Below are 22,807 nucleotides of genomic sequence, written 5' to 3' on the forward strand. Positions count from 1 at the left end.
GAAATCTAGGCTGTTGGACTGAAGATTTTATGTAGTAATCTTAGGATAAAAAAATATTTTAATTTAAATATTATTTGTGTTTTTTCTTTCTTATCATCTAGATGTTTTGTTGAAGTATAGAAATATAGGTTGTACTCTTACTCTGTTATTTACAGAAAATAAATCTCCGTTGGTCTATGAGATTCTGGAAATTGTCTCATGTCTGTCCAATATTTGTGGTGTTGGCAAATATGTGGTGAATGTGCTGTTGAAAAGAAGGGCCAGACCAAAGGGGACAAAACATATCAGATTTCAAACCCTGAGGACTACACTGTAATTTTGGAAAGGCTCTGTCAGTCATATTATTTCATAACATACAAGCTGATCGCACAAATTCCCTTTGTTTTAAAGGACTTTAATATGCTTTCAAGATGTTTGCATCTTGCATTATTTTTGCCCTCGATTTACGTTAACATTTCTCTCTCTTTTTTAGATTGTTACGGTCACGCTGTGTCAGTCAAGGAATGGTTCGTCTTCCCAGGAAATCCACTTCAGGAGCCTACCAGAGTCACTCCAAAACCCCTCAACTATACAAGTACATAATTCAGTAGTTTCACATATGTTTCACATATACACTTGTTGTATTATCAATTACCTCACATAGGCCCGGTTTCACGGACAGGGCTTAGATTAAGCCAATATTCAGCCTTTGTTCAATCAGGACATTTAAGTTGTTTTTATAAAAATGTGAGAGAAAAAAATGCCTTACAAAAAGACATTACTGATGTGTATCTCGAGACAAAGCAATGGAACTGACATAATTTAAAGGGTTAGTTCACCCAAAAATGAAAATTCTGTCAGTATTTACTAGGGGTGGCACGGTTCACAAAACCCACGGTTCGGTTTGTATCACGGTTTTAGGGTCACGGTTTTCGGTTCTGTACGGTTCTTGTTATTTTTCCTTTTAATCTTTAACACTCCAGAAATGTACTTCAGCATGTGATATATAGCTTAATTATCCACACTTTAGGATACAGTATTAAAAATATATATATTATATTCATGCAATTATGCACAAACTGAATTTGACTCTTTGACTTTAAGCACATTTTGGGACTATCTCAGAGGAAAGCTAGGTGAGATTTAGATACAGCAAGAGAGAAGAAATTGACATGCTTTTTGTTTATTTGGCAAAAAAAGGAGAATGTGTATCACTATCATACAAGAACTTGTGCATTTTTATCACATAAATCTTATTTACACAAAGAAATTAACTTCCATGTATCAACTGCTAACTTTTGTAGCTCTTACCAAAATTCTATCTTTTAAAAGCAAAAGAGAGCAACTCTTAAAACACTGTCTTTTAAATCTCAATATACATGAAACCTCATTGCCTATAGATAATTAAGCTATAGCAATAGCAAAGGCCATAAACATAAAGTGAAATTTAAGTTCAACCTCAACACAAAAACAGTATCAACAATGCTTCTGTTCCCAAAATGTGAGGGTACTTTTTTCCACTTAAAATTAAAGTGCAGGGTTTGGAAACGTATGACTGAAGCTCTTATCTATACATAAACTGCCACTGTAGTTGCGCGTCCTCCAACTCCCTCATCTCTCCCACTTGCCATTTCTCCGCGTGCCGTGACCTGCAGCGCTCCATACTCCACTTTTACTGGCTTGTTTATTAACTTGAACCGGCGCTGCACAGAGCGATCGGTAATGACATCAAATACCGCGAAAGTGATGAATGCATACGGAGCCGACTCGCGCTAGACTGATGTTATTCACCGATCGCTCTGTGCAGCGCCGGTCCAAGTCGAACAAGTTTATGTCGCGCGAAAAGAAAACACACGTCACATACGGGCACGAGGTTACATTGCGCATGCGTCGAACCGTGAGACGCACACGCGCTCCGAACCGAGACAAGCGAACCGAACGGTTCGGGTGTTTTTTCATGTACCGTGCCACCCCTAGTATTTACTCTCCCTCATGTTGTTCCAACCCCGTAAGACCTTCGTTCATCTTCGGAACACAAATTAAGATATTTAAGATATTAAGATCACTCCTGCATACTAGTCCATAGGCTTCTTGAGGGAATGACTTGCTGTCCTCGAAAAGTCATTAAAGACATCGTTAAAATAGTCCAAGTGACTACAGTGGCTCAATCTTAAGTTTATCAAACGACGAGAACACTTTTGTGCGCAAAAACAACAAAAATAACGACTTTATTTCAACTATTCATTTATTTCTCCCTCTGCGCGAGTCAGGTTACTAGTTTAATAGCGTAAGCTTCTGTTATTGTACATCACATCACACACATGACCAGCGTCGGCCAATAGTGAGCCTACGTGTGACGTCCCTTTTCGCAATCACACTACGTTAACTGACTACAGGCCCATGGAGAAGGAAGTGAATAGTTGAAATAAAGTCGTTATTTTTGTTTGTGTTTGCACACAAAAAGTATTCTCGTCGTTTGATAAACTTAAGATTGAGCCCCTGTAGTCACTTGGACTATTTTAACAATGTCTTTGATGACTTTTCGAGGCCAGCGAGTCATTCCCTCAAGAAGCCTATGGACTAGTATGCAGGAGTGATCTTAATATCTTAAATATCTTAATTTGTGTTCCGAAGATGAACGAAGGTCCTACGGGGTTGGAACAACATGAGGGTGAGTAAATACTGACAGAATTTTCATTTTTGGGTGAACTAACCCTTTAAGATTTTTCAGTTGCTTTTACTTACGTAATGCCTGCATGTTCAGATCGACATCACGATAAAAAGATTTGCATGATTAAAAAAAATGTCAGTCCTCCACAGCGGGTCCGTTGTGAGTGTGAGTGAGTGAGTGTTAGTGAGTAAGTTTGTGTGAGTGAGTGAGTTTGTGTGAGTGAGTTTGTGTGAGCGAGTGAGCATTAGTGAGTGAGCGAGTGAGTTTGTGAGTGTGTGCATTAGTGAGTGAGTGAGTGTGCGCGTGAGTGAGTCAGTGAGTGGGTGTGAGTGTGCGGGTGAGTGAGCGAGCGAGTGAGTGAGTTTGTGAGTGTGCACGCGAGTGTGAGAGTGAATGAGAGTGCGAGACGGCACACGATGACTGGTCGGAAAGCAACGTGTAGTCTGACATGCTCTTGTCCGCGACAAGATTTTAGGAGTCAAAATCGCATAATCTGACACAGTGACTATCCTAACAGACAAAAAAATGGTGGAATCTGATCCAGGCATAAAACAACTCAAACGTGCATTTTAGTTTGGGACTAGCTTAATCCATGTCTGTGAAACTGAGGGATAGAGTACCTCAAAGATCCTTGGACTTCGTCTCGCATGCTAATCATCACACACTACCTCGTCTGATGCTGCTATGAAATCCTGTGATAATCTGAAGAGATCTATGTTCTGTTGTTAGTGCACATGTTTATCTTTGTTTGCCTGTTTGTTTTTTCTCCTATCAGTGATTAAACGACACTGCAAAATGGGCTAAAAACAAAAAGATCATCTGGTTTGATGTTTGGTGTATTTCGCACACTGCAAATTTCATCACTGCATTACATTTACCTGGGAATATTAGGGAATTTTGAAGCCTGCAGAAGACAGATACTGCGTCCGAATATGCCTACTTCCCTACTATTTCACAAGATGTAAACAACACTGGTCCAGAATCACTTCCTTTTTCAGTTTGTAACTGTTTTCTTTATTTCACATGTAAAGAAAACATCTTAAAGATGTTTGTTTAACTTTTTGATTCAGTTTTAAATGTTCTGTTGGTTGTATTTTATCCCAGCTTTTATGTAGTGTTAAAAAACTGAAACAGGAAGTGCTTCTGGACCAGTGTTGTTTACATCTTGTGAAATGGTCTATACAGTGGGTACGGAAAGTATTCAGAACCCCTTAAATTGTTCACTCTTTGTTATATTGCAGCCATTTGCTAAAATCATTTGTTATTTTTTCCCTCATTATTGTACACACAGCACCCCACAGAACTGTTGACATTTTTGCACATTTTTTTATTAAAAAAGAAAAACTGAAATATCACATGGTCCTAAGTATTCAGACCCTTTGCTGTGACACTCAATTATTTAACTCAGGTGCAGTCTATTTCTTCTGATCATCCTTGAGATGGTTCTACACCTTCATTTGAGTCCATTTGTGTTTGATTATACTGATTGGACTTGATTTGGAAAGCCACACACCTGTCTATATAAGACCCTACAGCTCACAGTGCATGTCAGAGCAAATGAGAATCATGAGGTCAAAGGAACTGCCTGAAGAGCTCAGAGACAGAATTGTGGCAAGGCACAGATCTGCCCAAGGTTACAAAAAAAACAAAAAAAAAATTAAATTATTTCAGCAAATGGATGCAAAATAACAAAGATTGAAAAATTTAAGGGGGTCTGAATACTTTCCGTACCCACTGTAGTATGCGAAAAACAATATGTGGGCTGAGTAGCACGTCCAAACAGGAGATAAGTACAAGGAAGACCTACTTCTTCCGGCGTAAGTGTGCTTACGATGGACACTTTGCTATCCCCGAAGGGCCACAGGAGTGAAGCTGCAAATTGATGCCGTAGGTCACATGACAATTTAGTACGTCCAAATTTAATTCATAATACACACATTGGGTCTCATTCATGAAACATTCGTAAATATACGAGTAAATATGAGAGTGATTCGCGCGTAAAGAGACCTTCCCGAAAACTCGATTCCTGATTCACAAATACTTCGTAAACGTCAGATGTGATAGTGAAATGCGTTTGTGTGTGTGTTAATGAATTCAAACCAGTCGTAAATGGGATGCGCGTGCACGTTCATTCTCAATTACCATAAATCCCGCCCATTATATCCAACTGACATCTATATATAGGCATATAATAACATGAATGCGAATGAAAAAGAAAGATTTCTCGGATGCAGAAATTGAAGTTTTATTATCAGAAGTTCATTCAAAACGCCACATTTTATTTTCAAGTACACATAGTGGCGTATAAGGTCCTAAAAAAGGAAGCTTGGCAGCATACAGATGCAATTAATGGAGTTTCATCTGTCAATCGAACAGTCCCAGAAGAGAAGAAAATGGTTCAACAGCAAAAAAAACCCCAAAAAAACAATGAATTAATTCACTTTGGAAAAATCGTATTCAAATTGGAGAAGGACCGCCATCGATCACCAGATCTGCTATTAGGCTCTCATAATAAAAGTAAAAAGAAAAAAAACGTATGTAATTACTATATAAAATATTTTTTCAAAAAATGCTGTTTAAATATGTACCCGATTAAGGTGAATTAAAATGCAGCCTTATTAATGAGCAAAACGTTTGGATGCTAAGCGCACCATTTGCGCATGGCTGGGAGCAGGTGTAGATTTCTTGTGTACCAACTAACATTTGGAAAATACGAACATTTTAATGAACCCGAAAATTTACGCCAGAACCCCTTTACACATGATTTACACAAAAATTCGTTCTGCTCGTGTTTCATGAATGAGACCCATTGAACATACTTTTTAAACGGTTGTGAACTGATTTTCAAACCAAATGTAGTACCTACTATATAGTATGCCATCTTGGATGCAGCAAAACGTTTCTATTTATGCTCAGGTAATATCCATTAGCTAGATTTGTGAGTGCAATCATTTGAAAAAATCGTAGCCAAAATAAATGGAAACCCTTGTATTAGAACTGTTATTCAATTATTAATTTACTGTCTACACGCCAACCCCCAGGAGTTAAATTTGTGGTCAATTTGTGATCAACAGAAGGGCCCCCTGATCTGATGGCCCTGTGGTTTAGGACAGACCCAGACGTGAAAACAATCCAAGCATCAACACTCCTGGATGTCTTTGACCTGTATGAGTTTACTGAAGAGCTGAAGCAGTTTGACAGCCCTGTGATTGCTGTGATTTGTCTTGTAACCTACATTGCCATTCAGGTGTGTTGAACTTTTCATCGTTGATGCCATGGACCACTGAGGTTTTCGCTTGAATGTAAACAAATGGCTTTGTTTGGGTTCATTCGCACCACGTACGCTCCCTGTTAGCCTTTATTTATTAATGATGTGAACTCATTGCATGTCAAAAGAGTTCACCGGTGGCGGTCGCTTCAACACTGTTTATTGTGTGTAGCCCTTATCAGACAACTGCAATACCCTTGCATTGTGTATAAATGTGTGTGTGTTGACGCTTGATGCTTGTTGTGTATACTTGAATAAAACCACTGTTTGCTCTTGGATCTAGACGAGACAGCTTTCTCTGGAAGACGTAGATGCATATCTAAGCCAAGCTGTTTGTGTCAGATTCAAGTCCTTCACAGAAATGCAACAGCTCAGGGTGAGTCATTTGAGCCACCTCTGCTTTTCTAAAAACATTGTTTTTACACTCACATGCTCACCCATTATAACTGGGCTTGGTTTGGAGTCTTTTACCAAACAACTGTGGTCATGCTTTTGAAACATAGTATTTGGTGCACATTTGGTGCGATTGCTAGGTCCAAACCTTTTCTGTGCTCCCGTAAGTGAGGCAGTCACAGTTCAGCAACTTTTCTGTGTTGAAATCCAGTCATTTTAATAGAAATCACAATAATCTGTCATTTTGTTGATGGCAAAAGGTTTAGATTCCTTATATATATATATATATATATATATATATATATATATATATTCCTTAGATTTCGTTACAGGATTCGCCACTTCGACTGACAAAACGCTGCTTGTTTGAAAGGGGTTTTTTTTATTGCCCAGTTTACACCTGGTATTCAGATGCACAAGTGGACGAGGGAGATCTCTTTTGTCCACTTTCAACCACTTCTATCCTGATCACTTCGAGGGCATGGTCTATGGGTGGATAAATGTATGGGATTTTTCGGATCTTTCGATCTACTGGAGAAAATAAGCTCAAGCGATTTTATATGGAGACAGAGACAATTTATATAGAGACATGCCACTTCCTCAATCCTCAATACAACTATGTTGGGAAAACCCGTAACGCCAAAGATGGCGGTTGAATGCACATGCCCCGCCCCTCTTGCTGGAAAGCCAACCGTCTGCTTGTAACAATAAACAAAAATAAAGCCGGTAAACATGTCTGGTTCCTCTGACGTATGAGGTTTGCGACAGCGGAGACGAGAACCCTTGCGCATGCCTAGTAAACGTATAACCTGTGGGAAAAAGACCTTTTAAACCTTATTTTGGGGCAAAGTCATCAAACTTTTTCAGCGATTTTTATCATATTTTACTGTTTTTCTATACAAGCAGTTGTTATGTCTTGGTGACCAGTGTAAGTGCGGTTCTGACTCTCTGCCCATTCATTTAGATAGGAGCCTGGTCTTGTTAGTCCGAAATGGCTGCCCGGAGGCGGTCCCAAAAAAACATTGAGACTGTTCGAAAAAAGAAAGTGAGGTTCGAACAACATGAGGGTGAGTAAATGATGACAGAATATTAATTCTTTTTTTTTGGGTGAACTCTTCAATATTGGATTATTAAGCAATGTGAACTTTCAAGTATGGATATTTCGGCTGCGGAAAATTATTGGCCGTGAATGGCATTTTCAGCTTTTTTTCTAAAGAAAATAAACCGCGTAAATATACACACAAAATGATCAAAATGCCCGTTTCTGCAAGTATTCTTGTAAACACAGTCGGTTAAAGGGTTAGTTCACCCATAAATGAAAATTAAGTCATTAATTTTTTACCCCCATGCTGTACCAACTCTGTAAGACCTTCGTTCGTCTTCGGAACACAAATGAAGATATTTTTGATTAAATTTGAGAGGTGGATCACTGCTACATAGGCTCGCTAAGAAAGTCAATGAAGAAAATGTTTAAATATTCCATGTGACTACAGTGGCTCAAATATAAGTTTATCAAGTGACGAGAATACTTTTTGTGCGAAAAAACAAACAAAAATAACGACTTCCTTCCCGGGCCTGAGACGAGAGTTCAAGAGATTTTCACGACATACGCGCGAGAACTGAACTGAACTGAACTGAACTGAACTGAACTGAACTGAACTGAACCGAACTGAACCGAACTGAACCGAACCGAACCGAACCGAACCAAACTGAACTGAAGTAGTTGAAGGAGATCGCAATTCTTGCGCATGCGTCGTGGAAATCTCTTGAACTGTCGTCTGAGGCCTACAAGGAAGAAAAGGAATAGTCGAATAAAGTCGTTATTTTTGTTTGTTTTTCCGCACAAAAAGTATTCTCGTCGCTTGATCAACTTACCCTTTAAGTCTTAAGTGAACGTAAAGAGTTATCCCTTTTTGTAAAGAAATCAGATGTGTATCATTATATTGGATCCGTGCATTCGGTCTTAAAGTGACAGCAACCTAAGTCGTTAATACTAATCAAACAACAAAACGCAGCTTTAACAAATAATAATCTATGTTTAATTTGTACAGTGAACACTAGTTTCATTTTACATTAAGGCCTAACTATTAAATCTCTACACCCGAATACTCTACTTCAATAGACCCTACTTTATTTGTAACTTTGTTATACTCTATTTATCAATGCTTGTAATAGTGTATTTGATCTCACCCCCAAAATGTTCACACATACAAGCTCATTTTAAATGAGAAATAAATCATTTTTCAAAAGCAGTTTCGGTTTTTGGTCAAGAGCATCCAGAATATTTGGTTTCGGCCCATCATTTTCCTAATTTCATGTGTTGCTGATCACATTAGTTATGACTTAAACATGCTAACAAACTCTGTTTCTCCATGTCAAAATGGCACAGCAACATGAAGTTGCAACAAATCATGGCTTTTCTTAAAGGACATATCAGATTCTTTTGCTATTTGGAAAAAAAAAATGGGGAAAGAGACTGGAGGGATAATTTCTGGTTGCTTTGCGACATTCCTCCCAAAAACTACTCTAATTGTGGTCTGAACCTGAGAGTGATGCTCTGGTGACGGGCTCCGCGTCGTCCCCGCCGGCGACCACAGGGCTATTTCAGCTCCCACCCTAATTTAAGCCTCCTATCCGTGCTATTTCAGACACGGCCAAGGGCGGCCTGTGGTTTCGCAGTGCTTGGATTGAGAGCCCTCCCCACAGCGCAGATAATGGATGATAGAGGGCCAAATTAGAGCCTCTTGGGAGATATCCAAGAAGCCACCTCCTAATTTACGGATCCTCCTGTGTCTACGGCTGTCCTTTTTGCGTCTGGTGTGAATCCCTCCAGTCTGTTTTATTCAGATGCTGATGCATATCTCACCCTTGACTCCCTTGACTGAAAAAAAAGCTGTTGACAATACAAATGAACTGTTGAGTTGTATTTATATTTTAAATACAATTTAAAAAATCTGTATTTTTACAGATCCTATGCTTAATTATGTTTGCTAATGTAAAGAATTTCAATCACACCTGTAGACAATATCTTTTATTGCCCGTAGCGGTTCTTTATTGTGAACTTGGCTGCAGTATTTATTTGTATATGGTCCCGCTTGTTTATGTTTTGGCTCAAGTGAAGTGATATGGCTCGGTTTATGTTGCCCACAATACGCTAGGTGATGAATGATAGCGTTGAGGGATTGTGTGTTTAGAAGGCGTGCACGGCAACAGGTGTGGGATTGCTGGCTGACCCAGAGATGCGTGTGTGTTCAAGGCACAGTGACGACAGCCTGCCGCTGGCCAGATGAAAGTGTGTAAAGCTCTTCTGCCATGGGGTGGTGGGAGCACCTGTTACATGCACCATTGTTGTCTCCCATTGGGAGTTACACCGTCACATCTGCCTGAAATGTGAAAAGGGCTGGGGGAGTTGGGGGGGAGGGGGGTATTAGGAGGCAGAAGAGCCAGACAGATGGCAAGAGAGTCTCCAGGGGCATCCTGATTACCCCCGTCTAATCAGTTTCCCCCTGTGCTGCTTTGTCGTAGTAAGGGAATGTAAATGCAAGCTAAGGATGCCACTACATTGCATCTGTTATTGATGAGAATTATAAGGAATTTAGCAAAAGTTATTATTAATGATTCAGATTCAAACATTTGAGTACTTTTGAGGAGCAATATATATAGTTTGAAACAAATTAATACTTTTATTCAGCAAGGAAGCATTAAATTTTGAATTAAATAAATGCTACTGTTTTGAACTTTCTGTTCATCAAAGAATCCTGAAAAAGTGTATCTCAGCTTCCACAAAATGCTTAAGCTGCACAACTGTTTTCATTGTTTCATTGATGATATTGAGAAATGTTTCTTGAGCAGCAAATCAGCATATTAGAATGATTTCTGAAGGATCATGTGACACTGAAGACTGGAGTAATGATATTCAAATTAAAACGTTATTTTAAATTTTAATACTATTTCACAAAATGTATGACCATAGAAGGAAAAACAATATCATTTTAACCCTCAATCAGGTCAATCGACTTTTACTTAATAAAAAGAAGGTTCCCTTCGTCTTAGTGGAATAAGATTTTGTGACTTTTCATACATTATCTATCTATACACACAAACACACACAAAAACTGGGCTTGATTCAGTTGCTCTGAAGGTATGTAAAAAAATGTTTACACTTCTGGTCTTCGGGGTCAATATGACCCCACATTGAAATGAATGGGAAATGTGAAAAAAACTAAATATATTTTCTTCATGTGTAAAAAATTTTTTTTTTTTTATAATTTCCGGCATAAATCTGAAAATTTTGACTCAGAAATGAAGGCCAAGTACTAGAGCATAAATGCAATGTATCATAAAAAAATTATATTTCATATGCAAGTTAATGGTGTAGTTGAGGAACTGTGTGGTATATGGATACGAAAGTACTTTATATCTCCAAAAACACAGCATTAATGAATAGATGAGAAGTAAACAAAAAAAAAGATATATTATTTGTATGATTAAAATTGTATATTTTTTGTACAATTACTCAATCAATTGTTGGGGTCGTATAGACCCCGAAGCCCAGAAGTGTAAACAGGAAACAAAAACCAATTGAAGGTTAAAAAATTAATTCTTACCAACCCCAAAATCTTAATGCTATATATATATATATATATATATATAATTTGTTGTCATTTATTACAACAGTAATTGACATTGATTCACACTGACACAAATTTAAGAGTTTTTGATCAGTTAAACTGGTTAAAGGGCCAGTTAAGAAACACTTGAGGCAAGTAATTTTCATGGCGTCCGGTTCCACACAACAAACGCAGTAGTAATTCAACTCGTGAACAAATGACTCTTAAGAGTCGCATCTTTTAAAGGAGTCAAAAAGATGCAGTTCAGAAACAATTCCTTGTGATTAAAAAAACAACTAATTGTGCCTGAAGTGATCTGAATTTGGTGCACTGGTGGATGAATGCAGTCATTAATAGAACCAAACCTCTAATATTTTTTTCTCTGTCTCTCTCTCTCTTTTTTTTTTTTTTTTTAAACAGAGCCAGTTCTTGACTCTCAACCCTTTAACCAAACAAGCCTGGTTTTACAGCCCACCATGTTTATTTAGTAAATCTAAAATCGAAAGTTCATTCAAATATCACACAAGATTCAGACAAGCCTTGTCTTGTCATGCATTCATGTTTACAGTCGTAACATTGAGCAGATGTGCATTAAGGTATGGCACAGGTGCGGAGCCTGACACAAGGCTGTAGTTTGCCATTAGTGTTGATCTGCGTGTCCTCAGGGGGTCCAGCGGTCCTTCGGGCATCTGGAGCAGCTCTCATTGTTCACTGCTGAAATGCTTGCAGAGCAGCTGCTGTTCTGGTTTGTTGTCCCTCTCTATACCTTTACAGCAGCAGGGTGGCATCAGCTTTGTCCCGGGGCCTTTTGACTTCCACGCTGAGCAATTAGTGGCTTTAAAGGTGCTAAGACTTTTACGTGTCTTTTTAAGCGGTTTAATCAAAGCCGCTCTACTTCTTCATCCCACTCTCTAAACCTTATGCATAACAGTCAATGTGATTAAATGCTCTCATTTCACTGAAGAGGCATGGTTTCAAAGAGGAAGTCAGGCCAGAGCAAACAGCGTAATATTTCAAACGACGGCCTGGCTCTCAATCTGTGCGCCTGGAAGGCTTGGGCAGTGGGTTGCTGCTGTCACTTCGGCTTTATCTCCAGGCTCCCCTTTGTTTGCTTTAGTCTAAGCTGTGTTTGAGAGCGGAGCAGGTGGCAAGCCAATTTCACATTTTCATGTCACGAAAGCTAATCAGCCCCTCTCTTATCTCCTGTGGGTGGGGGACCAGGTGACCAGCGGACAGTCTGGTGGGGTGGGGGTCCCCTTTGTAAACATCCCCTTATCCACAAGGCCACTTCAGGTGAGCTCTACGGGTCACACCCTGCCTCCCTCCGGTTGAAACGCACAATAGGTAATAACAGCATGATGAATTGGAAACCAAGTTACTGTAAAAGTGCTGTCATTTAAAGGAACAGTTCAACTAAAAATAATCTTTCACTTGCACTGTTTCCAACTTGTATGACTTTTTTTTCGTCGTACAAGAAGAAGTTTAGCATAATGTTCCAGGTGCTCTTTTCCACACCACTTTAGGGATGGCTAGGAATGCACACTTTTGGGAGGAAATTGAATTGCAATAAAAAAAACAAAAACTTTTACTGTGTTTGCTGTGCTTGTTTGTAGGGCTGTGCAGTTAGGATAAAATGTGAGTAGATATCAGTATGACACCGTGTCCTAACTACACGCGATAAAAGGTATCTTTTCCATGTTAATCAGAGTTTTGTTCTAACCAGATGCGACGGCGACACGCGAAGTTTCTAATTTAGAAACGGTTCCTATTTTTGCGATGTCGCGGCTGACAGAATGAAGAAATTACACTGGTTATGAGTACGCATTATTTATTTTTAGTTAAAAATAGGTCACTGTGTCACAAGATAACGAATAATTTACCTCAGATTTTGAAAGCATATAATATAGCGTTCAAAATGAATTCTATGCAAACATACAACTGTACTTCATAACAAAATTAGTCGATGAGTTTATTTTGTTAATGTTTTGATTTTTAATAATGTTATTTCTTGATTTGATTAATGCGAGCAGTGCGCTTTCACGCTGCTCTGAATGATTGTGATTTTTGATCACAATGTGTGGCGTCTCACAGTCGCGTCGCGTCTAGTGTGGACAGACACACCTGCAGTCGCTGGAACTTTATCGCATCGCGTGTAGTTAGGACACGGTGTGACTATTAAATAATAGTAATAATAAAGTATAAAACAGTAAAATTCCAATACTAAAATTTCTGTCTGCCTTAAAAACGTTAAACCATCAAACTTTTATTTTGACAGAAAACCTCGAGGAGCTTTTTAAGCTTCTCTTCTGTTAATAATCGTTTCTCATTGCAAGTATAGGAAGATGGTTGGCGCATGTTGCTTTCCCAAATGCATATAAGTGTCCCATACTCAAAGCAGAGATGGAGTTTGTATGGAGGAGCATTTTCTGCAAAAAGCAGTGGATCGTTAGCTGTTTATGATCCGGGCTTCACTCAGAAACACGCAGCACATGCATTTAATTTAATTGTAGCATTTGCTTTTTAAGTCTCATTGCTGTTCCAGTTTTATTTTTATTAATCCAGCAATAGTGTAGCGATGCTTGAAGCACAGCTCACTCAGAAGTCACTAAACTTCCACACTTAGGCCATGTTTACATGACAACGATAAACTAAAAACGGAAAAGTTTTTTCTTTGTACAGATGACAATGTTATCAAAACGATCTCCGTTCACAATCCGCGAAAGTGACTAATAATAACACTATTATGCATGACAGACAAGTAGTTGGCGATGTCACTTAGTAATGAAAGACTACACGCCTGCACATTATTTTACTAAGGTGCACTCGAGCCTATAGATAGGTATGTGGACATATCAATAAACAGCGGCCGCCATTGTGGTCCAAATCTCTGTGCTGGATTTTCCCAAATCTGAGCAGGTCTCCTAAAATGCGCTGTTTTCATTGACTCGCTGTGGGAATCCTTGATTATTTTTAGCCAATCACATCAGTAGGGTTTTCGACTGCACATTTGTTTTAAATTTTTTCTAGTCAGGCTGCATTTTCCTCCTGAAAGGCGATTTCAAACAATACGGAATAATTCAACTGTCAAGAAATTATGTTTACCCACTTTGGACAAAATTTCATGTCCATTTAAACTCCCCCACTTTTTTCATGACTACCGCCACTGAACGTTACCTGTAGAAGAGCTTTCAAAATGCAGCGCGTCGTGTAGGCTACACTCAACATTTGTGTGGTCTCCTCCACTTTCTTTCCTCCACCAGCGTTAGTATTGTTAGCTCTATATTCTTACACAACTGGAAATAGCATGAATCAACCAAAATCCATCTTTTAAATTAAGGATATATAATTTTCCTTGGATCGTTGTTTTCCATTCAATTATTTGTATTTTCAACAACTGCTCGTCAGAAAAATGCCATAAAAGATAGGCCAAATCATTCTTGTTGTGTGTTAAAATCAAGTTTTGACACATTAGATCCAAGTAACTATATGAAACCCATCTCGACAGAAAATGTAATTAAGATTTCTTGAATATTGAGAAAGTTATGAGCATTTTTGTGAAAAAGCAACTTGTTTTCAGTCACACTAAATTCTATTGTTTTCACCTTAGAAATGAGACAATAATAGGCGCTGATTGCTGAACTATAAAATGTTGTAACTTTCTTCATACTTGACATATTTACCTTTTTTTTTTTGTAAAGGGGGTACCCAGTACTTTCCACATATTCTATCCATTTGTCTATTTGTTGAGTTTCAATTTTTTGTCCACATACCCACTATAGACAAATTTCATAATCTTTCATTTTGTTGTGCGAATTTCATTCTAAGAATATTAATCTTGATAATACTGTATTATTACTATTTCTTCTGGGTAAATTTCAAATTTACAAAGTCAGAAACATTCACTGTAATCACATTTTTATAATGTTCTCCTCTGATAGAGTGAATTCATTCATTCATATAAAGTGCCTTTTTACTTCATTTAAGAAAATGTCAAAACCTTTGAACACAAAAGGCACAAGAGTCTGTTCTTTAATTTTTCATTATGACAAAATGTTATATTATGTTGATTTTTGTAATTCTTATAACCACTTGCATGTCCGTATACCCCCCCTTATTTCTTACTTTTAATATCTGTATCCTTTCATTTGCAACACAAAACCTTCTGTTTTTAGTTGAAAATGGTGTTGTGTAAATAGTCAACACCATAGACTGTAAAAAAGATGGACGACGTGTCTCCACTTCCTTCCAATGTAGAATAATGAAGCCAAAGTGGCCCAGGAATTGCCGTTGTCATCTTGCTCCGATTACGTCATTCAGATCCCGAGTCTGTGCATTAGTACTCCGCCAAAACTCAATCGCAAGCACAGCAAAAATTAGGCACCCATTTTTATAGCATCAAATAAGTAACTAAAATTAGTGTTGATACCTAAATTGACAGAAACCATCAAAATGATTTATGATAGGATTTTTTAGTTTGGCTTACGTCCCATGGGATTACATGAAGAGGCGGGGTTTATGAGCAATACTGCAGCCAGCCACCATGGGGCGATCAAAATGTTTTGTCACTTTTTAGGACGTGTTCGGCACACGGCAACACGGCAAATGTGCTTGACCAACTTCTACGTCATCAAAATCTATGTTGGGAAATATTTTGCCCTCACCAAAACTCTCGTGCAGATTGTTTGTATTGAAATGACTGGGTTTTGTTTGTGTAATTTCGCAGAGCAACAGTAAATGTGACCACTCCTTTGTGAACTATTGTGTTTTTGTACTTTATTTCTTACACCATCCTATAATCCCTCCCCCATGCAGACCTCTGTTGTAGACCCTAGGGCCGTCCAGCTCGGGTCTCTCTTTGTGCGCGGTCTGACCTACCTCATCGCAGCCAACAGTGCATGTGGTTTCCCTTTCCCAATGGGTGAACTCATGCCGTGGAAGACCTTTGACGGCCTGCTCTTCCATTCGAAATATCTGCAAGCCCACTCAGGCAGTCCAAAAGAAGAGCTTCTCGAAGGCAATGTAAGTACAGGGAAATGCCATTGGCCCTGTTTACACTTGGTATTAACATCCGGTCAGTTGAGACCGATACTTGCATTTCAATCTCACCACAAACATGACATTTCAAAGCCACACAGAATCCTTGTTTTAGCAAAATGGTTGATTGACAGGTGAGTGGGCGGCCTTTTACTGTTGTCTTGGATACATCTGAACGGATTGGTATTTGTGCTACAAATGCAGTGTGGTCGCATCTTCAAATGTGGTTTGATTGATCAAATCACAAAATGTTTTTAGCCCTGACAACTTATATCAAATGTAAACAGGACCTAGCATAATCCTTTTTTTTAACGTTGTCATTCTGGAATATGCAGCTCTACCGAGGCCTATTAACATGCTAAAAATCATTTCTTTGTATGGCCCACACATATTTTGTTTAACTTTTGTTTACATGTCTTTGGTTTACTGCAAAACAGTTACAGAATCTCTTTTGTTTTTGATTTCTGCAATGTTTTTTCCGGAGCCAAGGGACCAAAACGTCCAAATAATTGTTTGACCCACACATGTAAACATGGGTTTGTAATTATAAATGCAGTCAGGAAATAACTCAGACTGTGCATGCTCACCTCTTGTCTTCATGGAGGTCTCTGGACAAACAGAGTGTGCATCTCGATCAATCGTGGACCAGTATATCATGTACACAAATTCAATCTCACTAAACATTGGGATACTGATGGTGACATGACAAGAGGTTCATTGTCTACGTCACTACTGATATTTATGAACAACAGCGGAACGGATACATCAGCTGTAATTTAATTCTAAATATATTATGTTAATTACCTGTCTAGCAATGTATCTTTATGCTAAAAGGTAATTACGGTAAATTAAATTCAACTTAGATTTCTTTTATTTTGAGTTGGATTGAGTTGGATCGCATGATTTGTTTCGTGCTTCAGAACTTCCAGGAACACAGTGAGCATTGTTGGTCCCAGGTTTTCACAGTGCATTTTGGGACTTTTTTAGGTAGCAAATGTTTGGAAACATTTTGCAATTGAGACAGCCCTTAAAATGTCTGACTCCGTGATTACTACTGAACTAAGGCGTTGATTGAGACGCACCCTTTGACAGTACTTTAACACCTTGAGTGTCTTGTATGTCTTAAAAAAACATCAAACATGACATTTGCAAACACATATTGAGGGACTTTTCTCAGAACTAACTTTTCTTTTTTTTAAACGAATGCCATTAGGTATGAGACTCATACATTGTTCAAAATATGAGTGTTCAAATATCTATGGATTTGATCAATTATAGATACACATGTTGGATTGAGATTTTTTAGTTTATTGTGTATGCATTATGCATTAAAGGTGCAGTAAGCGATTTCTGATAAAGTTAAAATCAGCACATAATCAAACAATTTTGTGAATATTTGCTAAACGTCTGTTTTGTGTGTGCTGAAATATATATATATTTGTACATAGTCCTGGCTGATTAAATAAAAGAAGAAAAACAAAGTGGATCAGACTGATCCATGGAGCACCAAAACACTCTTATAGCCAATCAGCAATAAGGGGCGTGTCCACTCATGATAGGGGTGATTAGAAGAAAGACTAAATATAGATGTTACTAAAGAGGAAAGGGTCAGAGGAAGTTTGGAAAAAGAAGGGTTATGATGAGGCAAGAGCTTTAGGACCCGAAAACAGTTGTTTCTGCTCGATATGCGAGTAACATTGTTTAGTTTTTTGCTTTTTCAAGGAAGATATGCTGTTGTTGTTGAATCATCCATACTTGCTCATGCGGTCGACATACATACATGGTTACCAGTGCTTCTTAGCATGTTTGTTATGGAGGGATGGGTGTGTTTGTTGATATTTGAAATCAACTCCCAAAAGTGTTTCTCAGAAATTGCGTACTGCACCTTTAAATATCTTATTTGTGTATTGTCTTTTAGCCCTCCTGGATATCTTTGTTCCTGTCCGTCAGAGAGCTGGTGCTGGGAGCCTGCAGGAGACGCGGCGCTCCTGTCCAAAGCCAACCACGCAGACTACAGTACAGAGATGGTGCGGATCACTCCACAATTCCTTATCCATCACATTACCTGATAGAAATTAATTTTCACACTAACTTTCTGGAAAAACATAGAATTGTACAAAATGGATTTAAATGGATTCTCAGAATTAAAATTTCCTGATAATTTACTCACCCTCACGTCATCCAAGATGTTCATGTCTTTCTATCTTCAGTCGAAAAGAAATTAAAGGGTTAGTTCACCCAAAAATGAAAATTCTGTCAGTATTTACTCACCCTCATGTTGTTCCAACCCCGTAAGACCTTCGTTCATCTTCGGAACACAAATTAATATATTTAAGATATTAAGATCACTCCTGCATACTAGTCCATAGGCTTCTTGAGGGAATGACTTGCTGTCCTCGAAAAGTCATTAAAGACATCGTTAAAATAGTCCAAGTGACTACAGTGGCTCAATCTTAAGTTTATCAAACGACGAGAACACTTTTGTGCGCAGAAAAACAACAAAAATAACGACTTTATTTCAACTATTCGTTTATTTCTCCCTCTGCCTCGAGACAGGTTACTAGTTTAATAGCGTAAGCTTCTGTTATTGTGACGTAGCTTTACACTACGTTAACTGACTACAGGCCCATGGAGAAGGAAGTGAATAGTTGAAATGAAGTCGTTATTTTTGTTGTTTTTGCGCACAAAAAGTGTTCTCGTCGTTTGAGAAAGTTAAAATTGAGCCACTGTAGTCACTTGGACTATTTTAACGATGTCTTTAATGATTTTTCGATGCCAGCAAGAGTCATTCCCTCAAGAAGCCTATGGACTAGTATGCAGGAGCGATCTTAATATCTTAAATATCTTAATTTGTGTTCCAAAGATTAACGAAGGTCTTACGGGGTTGGAACAACATGAGGGTGAGTAAATACTGACAGAATTTTCATTTTTGGGTGAACTAACCCTTTAAGGTTTTTGAGGAAAACATTCCAGGATTTTTCTCCATATAGTGGACTTCAACGGAGACCAACGGTTTAAAGGTCCAAATTGCAGTTTCAATGCAGCTTCAAAGTCTCTACATGATCCCAGACGCGGAATAAAGGTCTTATCTAGCTAAATTTATTTTCTAAAAAAAAAAATATATATATATATATATATATACTTTTTAACCACAAGTGCTTGTCTTGCACTAACACAGCGATGCGCCACACATTATGTTATCTTGTTGAAAGGTCAGGTGTGTTCTGGTTCAAAAAGCTAGGGTAGGTCGAAAAACTTTTTAATGGCATTTGACTTGGTCTTTGTACGGTTGCTTTGTTAATTCTAGGGGCCCTGTCTTGCACCCGGCGCAAATGATGCAAATCATTCGTATTTTGCACCCGCGCAAAGCGGGCTTTTCCCTCCACAGACGCACGTCAGTAAACTAGGAAATGAACTTGCGCTCCCTGGGCGGTTCAGCGCAAAAACAAGGATTGTTCCATCACAAACGATCCCTGGTGCTATTTTGCAGTTCCAGCAAACAATTGCAAAAACAAAAACCACTGACCAGAAATAAACCTGGTCTAAAGTCAGTAGCGTGTTGCGCGTACAATCAGATGCTATTTTATGCGTGCATGCTTGGCCATAATACAGAGTGTGAACAACGCGGATACACTGTAGATGATTCTCTCAGCTACACAGATGCATTTTACTTTTTGCAAATGATACATTATTATAAGGAAAAGTATTTAAACACGAGGGAAATTATTGTTGTTTCCATGACGATGTGAAAAATAGGCATAAAGCTTGCACATTTACCCAAATTATTATATGCATGGTTAACCGAAGCTAATTTGGGTGGGTTTGTCCCATCCCCAATGTCACTTCTCTTTCTTTTACGGCCCTGACGAGAATATCGATCGATCACTGATTGTGAAGCACACCTGGTAAATGCGCTGTTATAATAGAATTGCGCCATGGAACAAGCACACCTCGTTCATCATGCTCTTAAAGTGTATGTTGGATGACACTCTTATTGGTTTGTTTCCGTTACGCCCAAACCACACCTATGAATAATGAAGATACTTCATACCTAACGCCTTTTAAACTTGCGTCGGGCGCAAGAGTCATTTATTCCGCTGGTAAAATAGCAACAGCGCCCAAGACCCACCCACAAAGTTACTTTCACTTTGCGCGTGATACTTGCGTTTCAGATCGTTAAAATAGGGCCCCAGGTCTGTACTTCCGCCTTAGTCACGCGTGACCTTTTAACATGGTTACGTAATGTGTGGCGCATCACAGAGCTATTGCAAGATGAGCATTTGTGATTAAAAAGTATATATTATATTAGGGGTGTAACGATACATGTATTCATATTGAACCGTTCGGGACAAGGCTTTTTCGGTTCGGTTTTCGGTACGCATTTTTAAGCCGAACGGTTCATTGGACCATTTTTCGTGCCAACCAAAATTTCATTATTTCAAATGTATGCGCGCTCATAATTTTGAGTCGCTGGCGTGACCACAACATTGCCCAGCATCAAATGGCCAAATGTAATGTAAGTGGAACGAAACTGAGCTACTCGTTATTGTGTTATTGACGGACCGTTTATCAGTTTGGACCAATGCAGCGCGAGCCGATCTTGATCGTCAGCACTGTTACTACACAGCCAAATCCAGTAAAGAGAAAATTTGAATTCACCACTGAAGTAATAACATCTGTGAGATCTAGAGAGAAACATTCACATTTTTCCGTTATTAACGGGTCAAACAGCGCTGATGTGGAAACCAGGAAGAAACATTGTGCCTATCCAGTGTTCACAGATCAGCAACATTCACCATGGGTTTACTGTATAACAGTACTAACTGTAACCATTGAAGTTTGGCAGGAATAGGCTATAATGCTTTCAGGTAACATTACTTCGGTTTTATTTTGACATTATGAATAGAATTGCTGCCCTCAAATGTTAATCTGATCTAAAATAAACCTTAATATTAAATTTCATTTTGTCTAAGGAGCTGTTTTGTTGTATATGCTCCTAAGAAAAGTCAAGTATAGCTCCATCATTGCTCAAAGTTAAAAAAAAATATATATATATCATACTTTATGATGTTGGTTTTAATAAAAATATTCTTTAAAAAATTTAACCAAGAAAATTTCTCTGGTATTTCTTTCTTTTTTTCGAACCGAACCATGCATTTTGTGAACCGTTACACCCCTATTTTATTTTATTTTTTTAAATGACTGATCGTTTCACTAGATAAGACCCTTAATCATCGGCTGGGATCGTGTAAAGACTTTGAAACTGCAATTTGGACCTTCAAACCGTTGGTCTCCGCTGAAGTCCACTATATGGAGAAAAATCCTGGAATGTTTTCAAAAACCTTAATTTCTTTTCGACCGAAGAAAGAAAGACATGAACATCTTGGATGACGTGAAGGTGAGTAAATTATCAGGAAATTTTAATTCTGAAGTGAACTAATCCTTTAATATAGTAAATGTTGAAATGTATCTGAGAATTCTCAGATTACCCAGAATAATTTAATAATCAAACAGAGAAGGGTCGGTACATTTGTATTCGTATTTGAATGATGGACATTTAATTTCTGTGGGCATCTAATTTGTTTTAATTTTTTTATTTTTGTGGTAAACCCGATTGTGACTCAAACAAATGGAATACATGCGAAACATCCAGGTTACTTGCACATAAACAATAGCCAGCAGTCTTCATAAACCTCTCCATCTGGTCTGTGACAGTGAAAACAATCTGTTTGGCACACTATTTTAGATCGAGGGGATGCTTTGTCATAACAAGAATAATTCTGGGTTACTTTTTATAGGTAGCGATCTATATTAAGTAACATAACAAGACAACAAAATTATAACGTGGTGGCTGTTACAAACTCCTTGAGCCCCTTTTGCTTTTTACCACCATCCAGAGTTTTGTGGTTCTGTCCTAAGATTAAAAGAGACCTTATGGTGAAATTGTCTCCATCTGGTTTCCCTCTTGATGTCGACCAGCTCATGAACTGCTCATGTTGTGTCTTAGAGGCAAATAGGCTGTTTTTTGTCATCAGATATTTTAGTCAGATTATGGCAGACTGGCCATGTTTTGAATCTCAAGATTTATCCTGTTAGATTGATGTGCTTTTGTTTATACTTGCTTTTGGTCGTCTGGAATTCCAGCTAGTTTATTTTGTCATATGCTATTCTTAGAGCATCTGTTGTGCACAACATGTTTTTTTTTTTGTAATTTCATAACAATCTGAAAAATAATGCTTGTTAGACTTTCCATGAATACAGTACAGAACCTGGTCTGAAACTGGTCTGACATTTTTCTTTCTTCAACAATTGGTCAGTGAAAAGAGGTTTTGTTTAGAGGTCATGTTTAAATGCAGGGATTGTTACATTGTACTTACACAAATAAGAACGGAGTAATATTAATGAATTACTTGTACTTACTATAGAGTTATGGTTAGGGTTTGTAGTTACTGCTAAATATATCTATATATTAATTTATTTATTTTTTCTTACAATATCTTGGGTAATGGGTAATATTCAGTAACAATAAGTGATGTGTGTCTAACTATCTATTAACAAATTCTTACAACAGAAAAGTCATGGAATTTGTGTTTCTAATGCTTAAAAAAAGTTAAAAATCCCACAATTGCTCTGAAAACCGAAACGGGTTTATATTTCAGTGGTGATTCTGACGGTTTGTCGTTTATTCTCGTTTCTTTTCCTAAACTTCTCCTCTGTTGCCTGATGTTAACTCACCCCATTATTTCTGTCACTAAGAGGATTGTTTTGAATCTCAGATGGTCTAAAGTGTCAATTGCAAGATGCTGTCGGGCTAGACGTATAAAAAGTCTGTTTTTAATTTGTGCGTTTGAG

The 22,807-nt window shown here is 38.1% G+C and overlaps 1 protein-coding gene across 5 annotated transcripts in view; it reads left to right on the forward strand.

Annotated features, from left to right (window-relative positions):
• fam120b (family with sequence similarity 120 member B) overlaps positions 1-22,807 on the forward strand; it is an 80,556-nt gene that overhangs the window by 5,732 nt on the left and 52,017 nt on the right. For all 5 annotated transcript variants that reach the window (XM_089117300.1, XM_089117303.1, XM_089117302.1 and 2 more), the window contains exons 4-8: positions 473-574; positions 5,725-5,897; positions 6,202-6,294; positions 15,734-15,940; positions 17,874-17,982. In XM_089117300.1, coding sequence (XP_088973426.1) covers positions 473-574; positions 5,725-5,897; positions 6,202-6,294; positions 15,734-15,940; positions 17,874-17,982 — 684 coding nt within the window. The remainder of the gene's footprint in view (positions 1-472; positions 575-5,724; positions 5,898-6,201; positions 6,295-15,733; positions 15,941-17,873; positions 17,983-22,807) is intronic.

Source organism: Pimephales promelas, chromosome 11 (genome assembly GCF_988280905.1).
Source record: "Pimephales promelas chromosome 11, fPimPro1.hap1.1, whole genome shotgun sequence".
Classification (NCBI taxonomy): domain Eukaryota; kingdom Metazoa; phylum Chordata; class Actinopteri; order Cypriniformes; family Leuciscidae; genus Pimephales; species Pimephales promelas.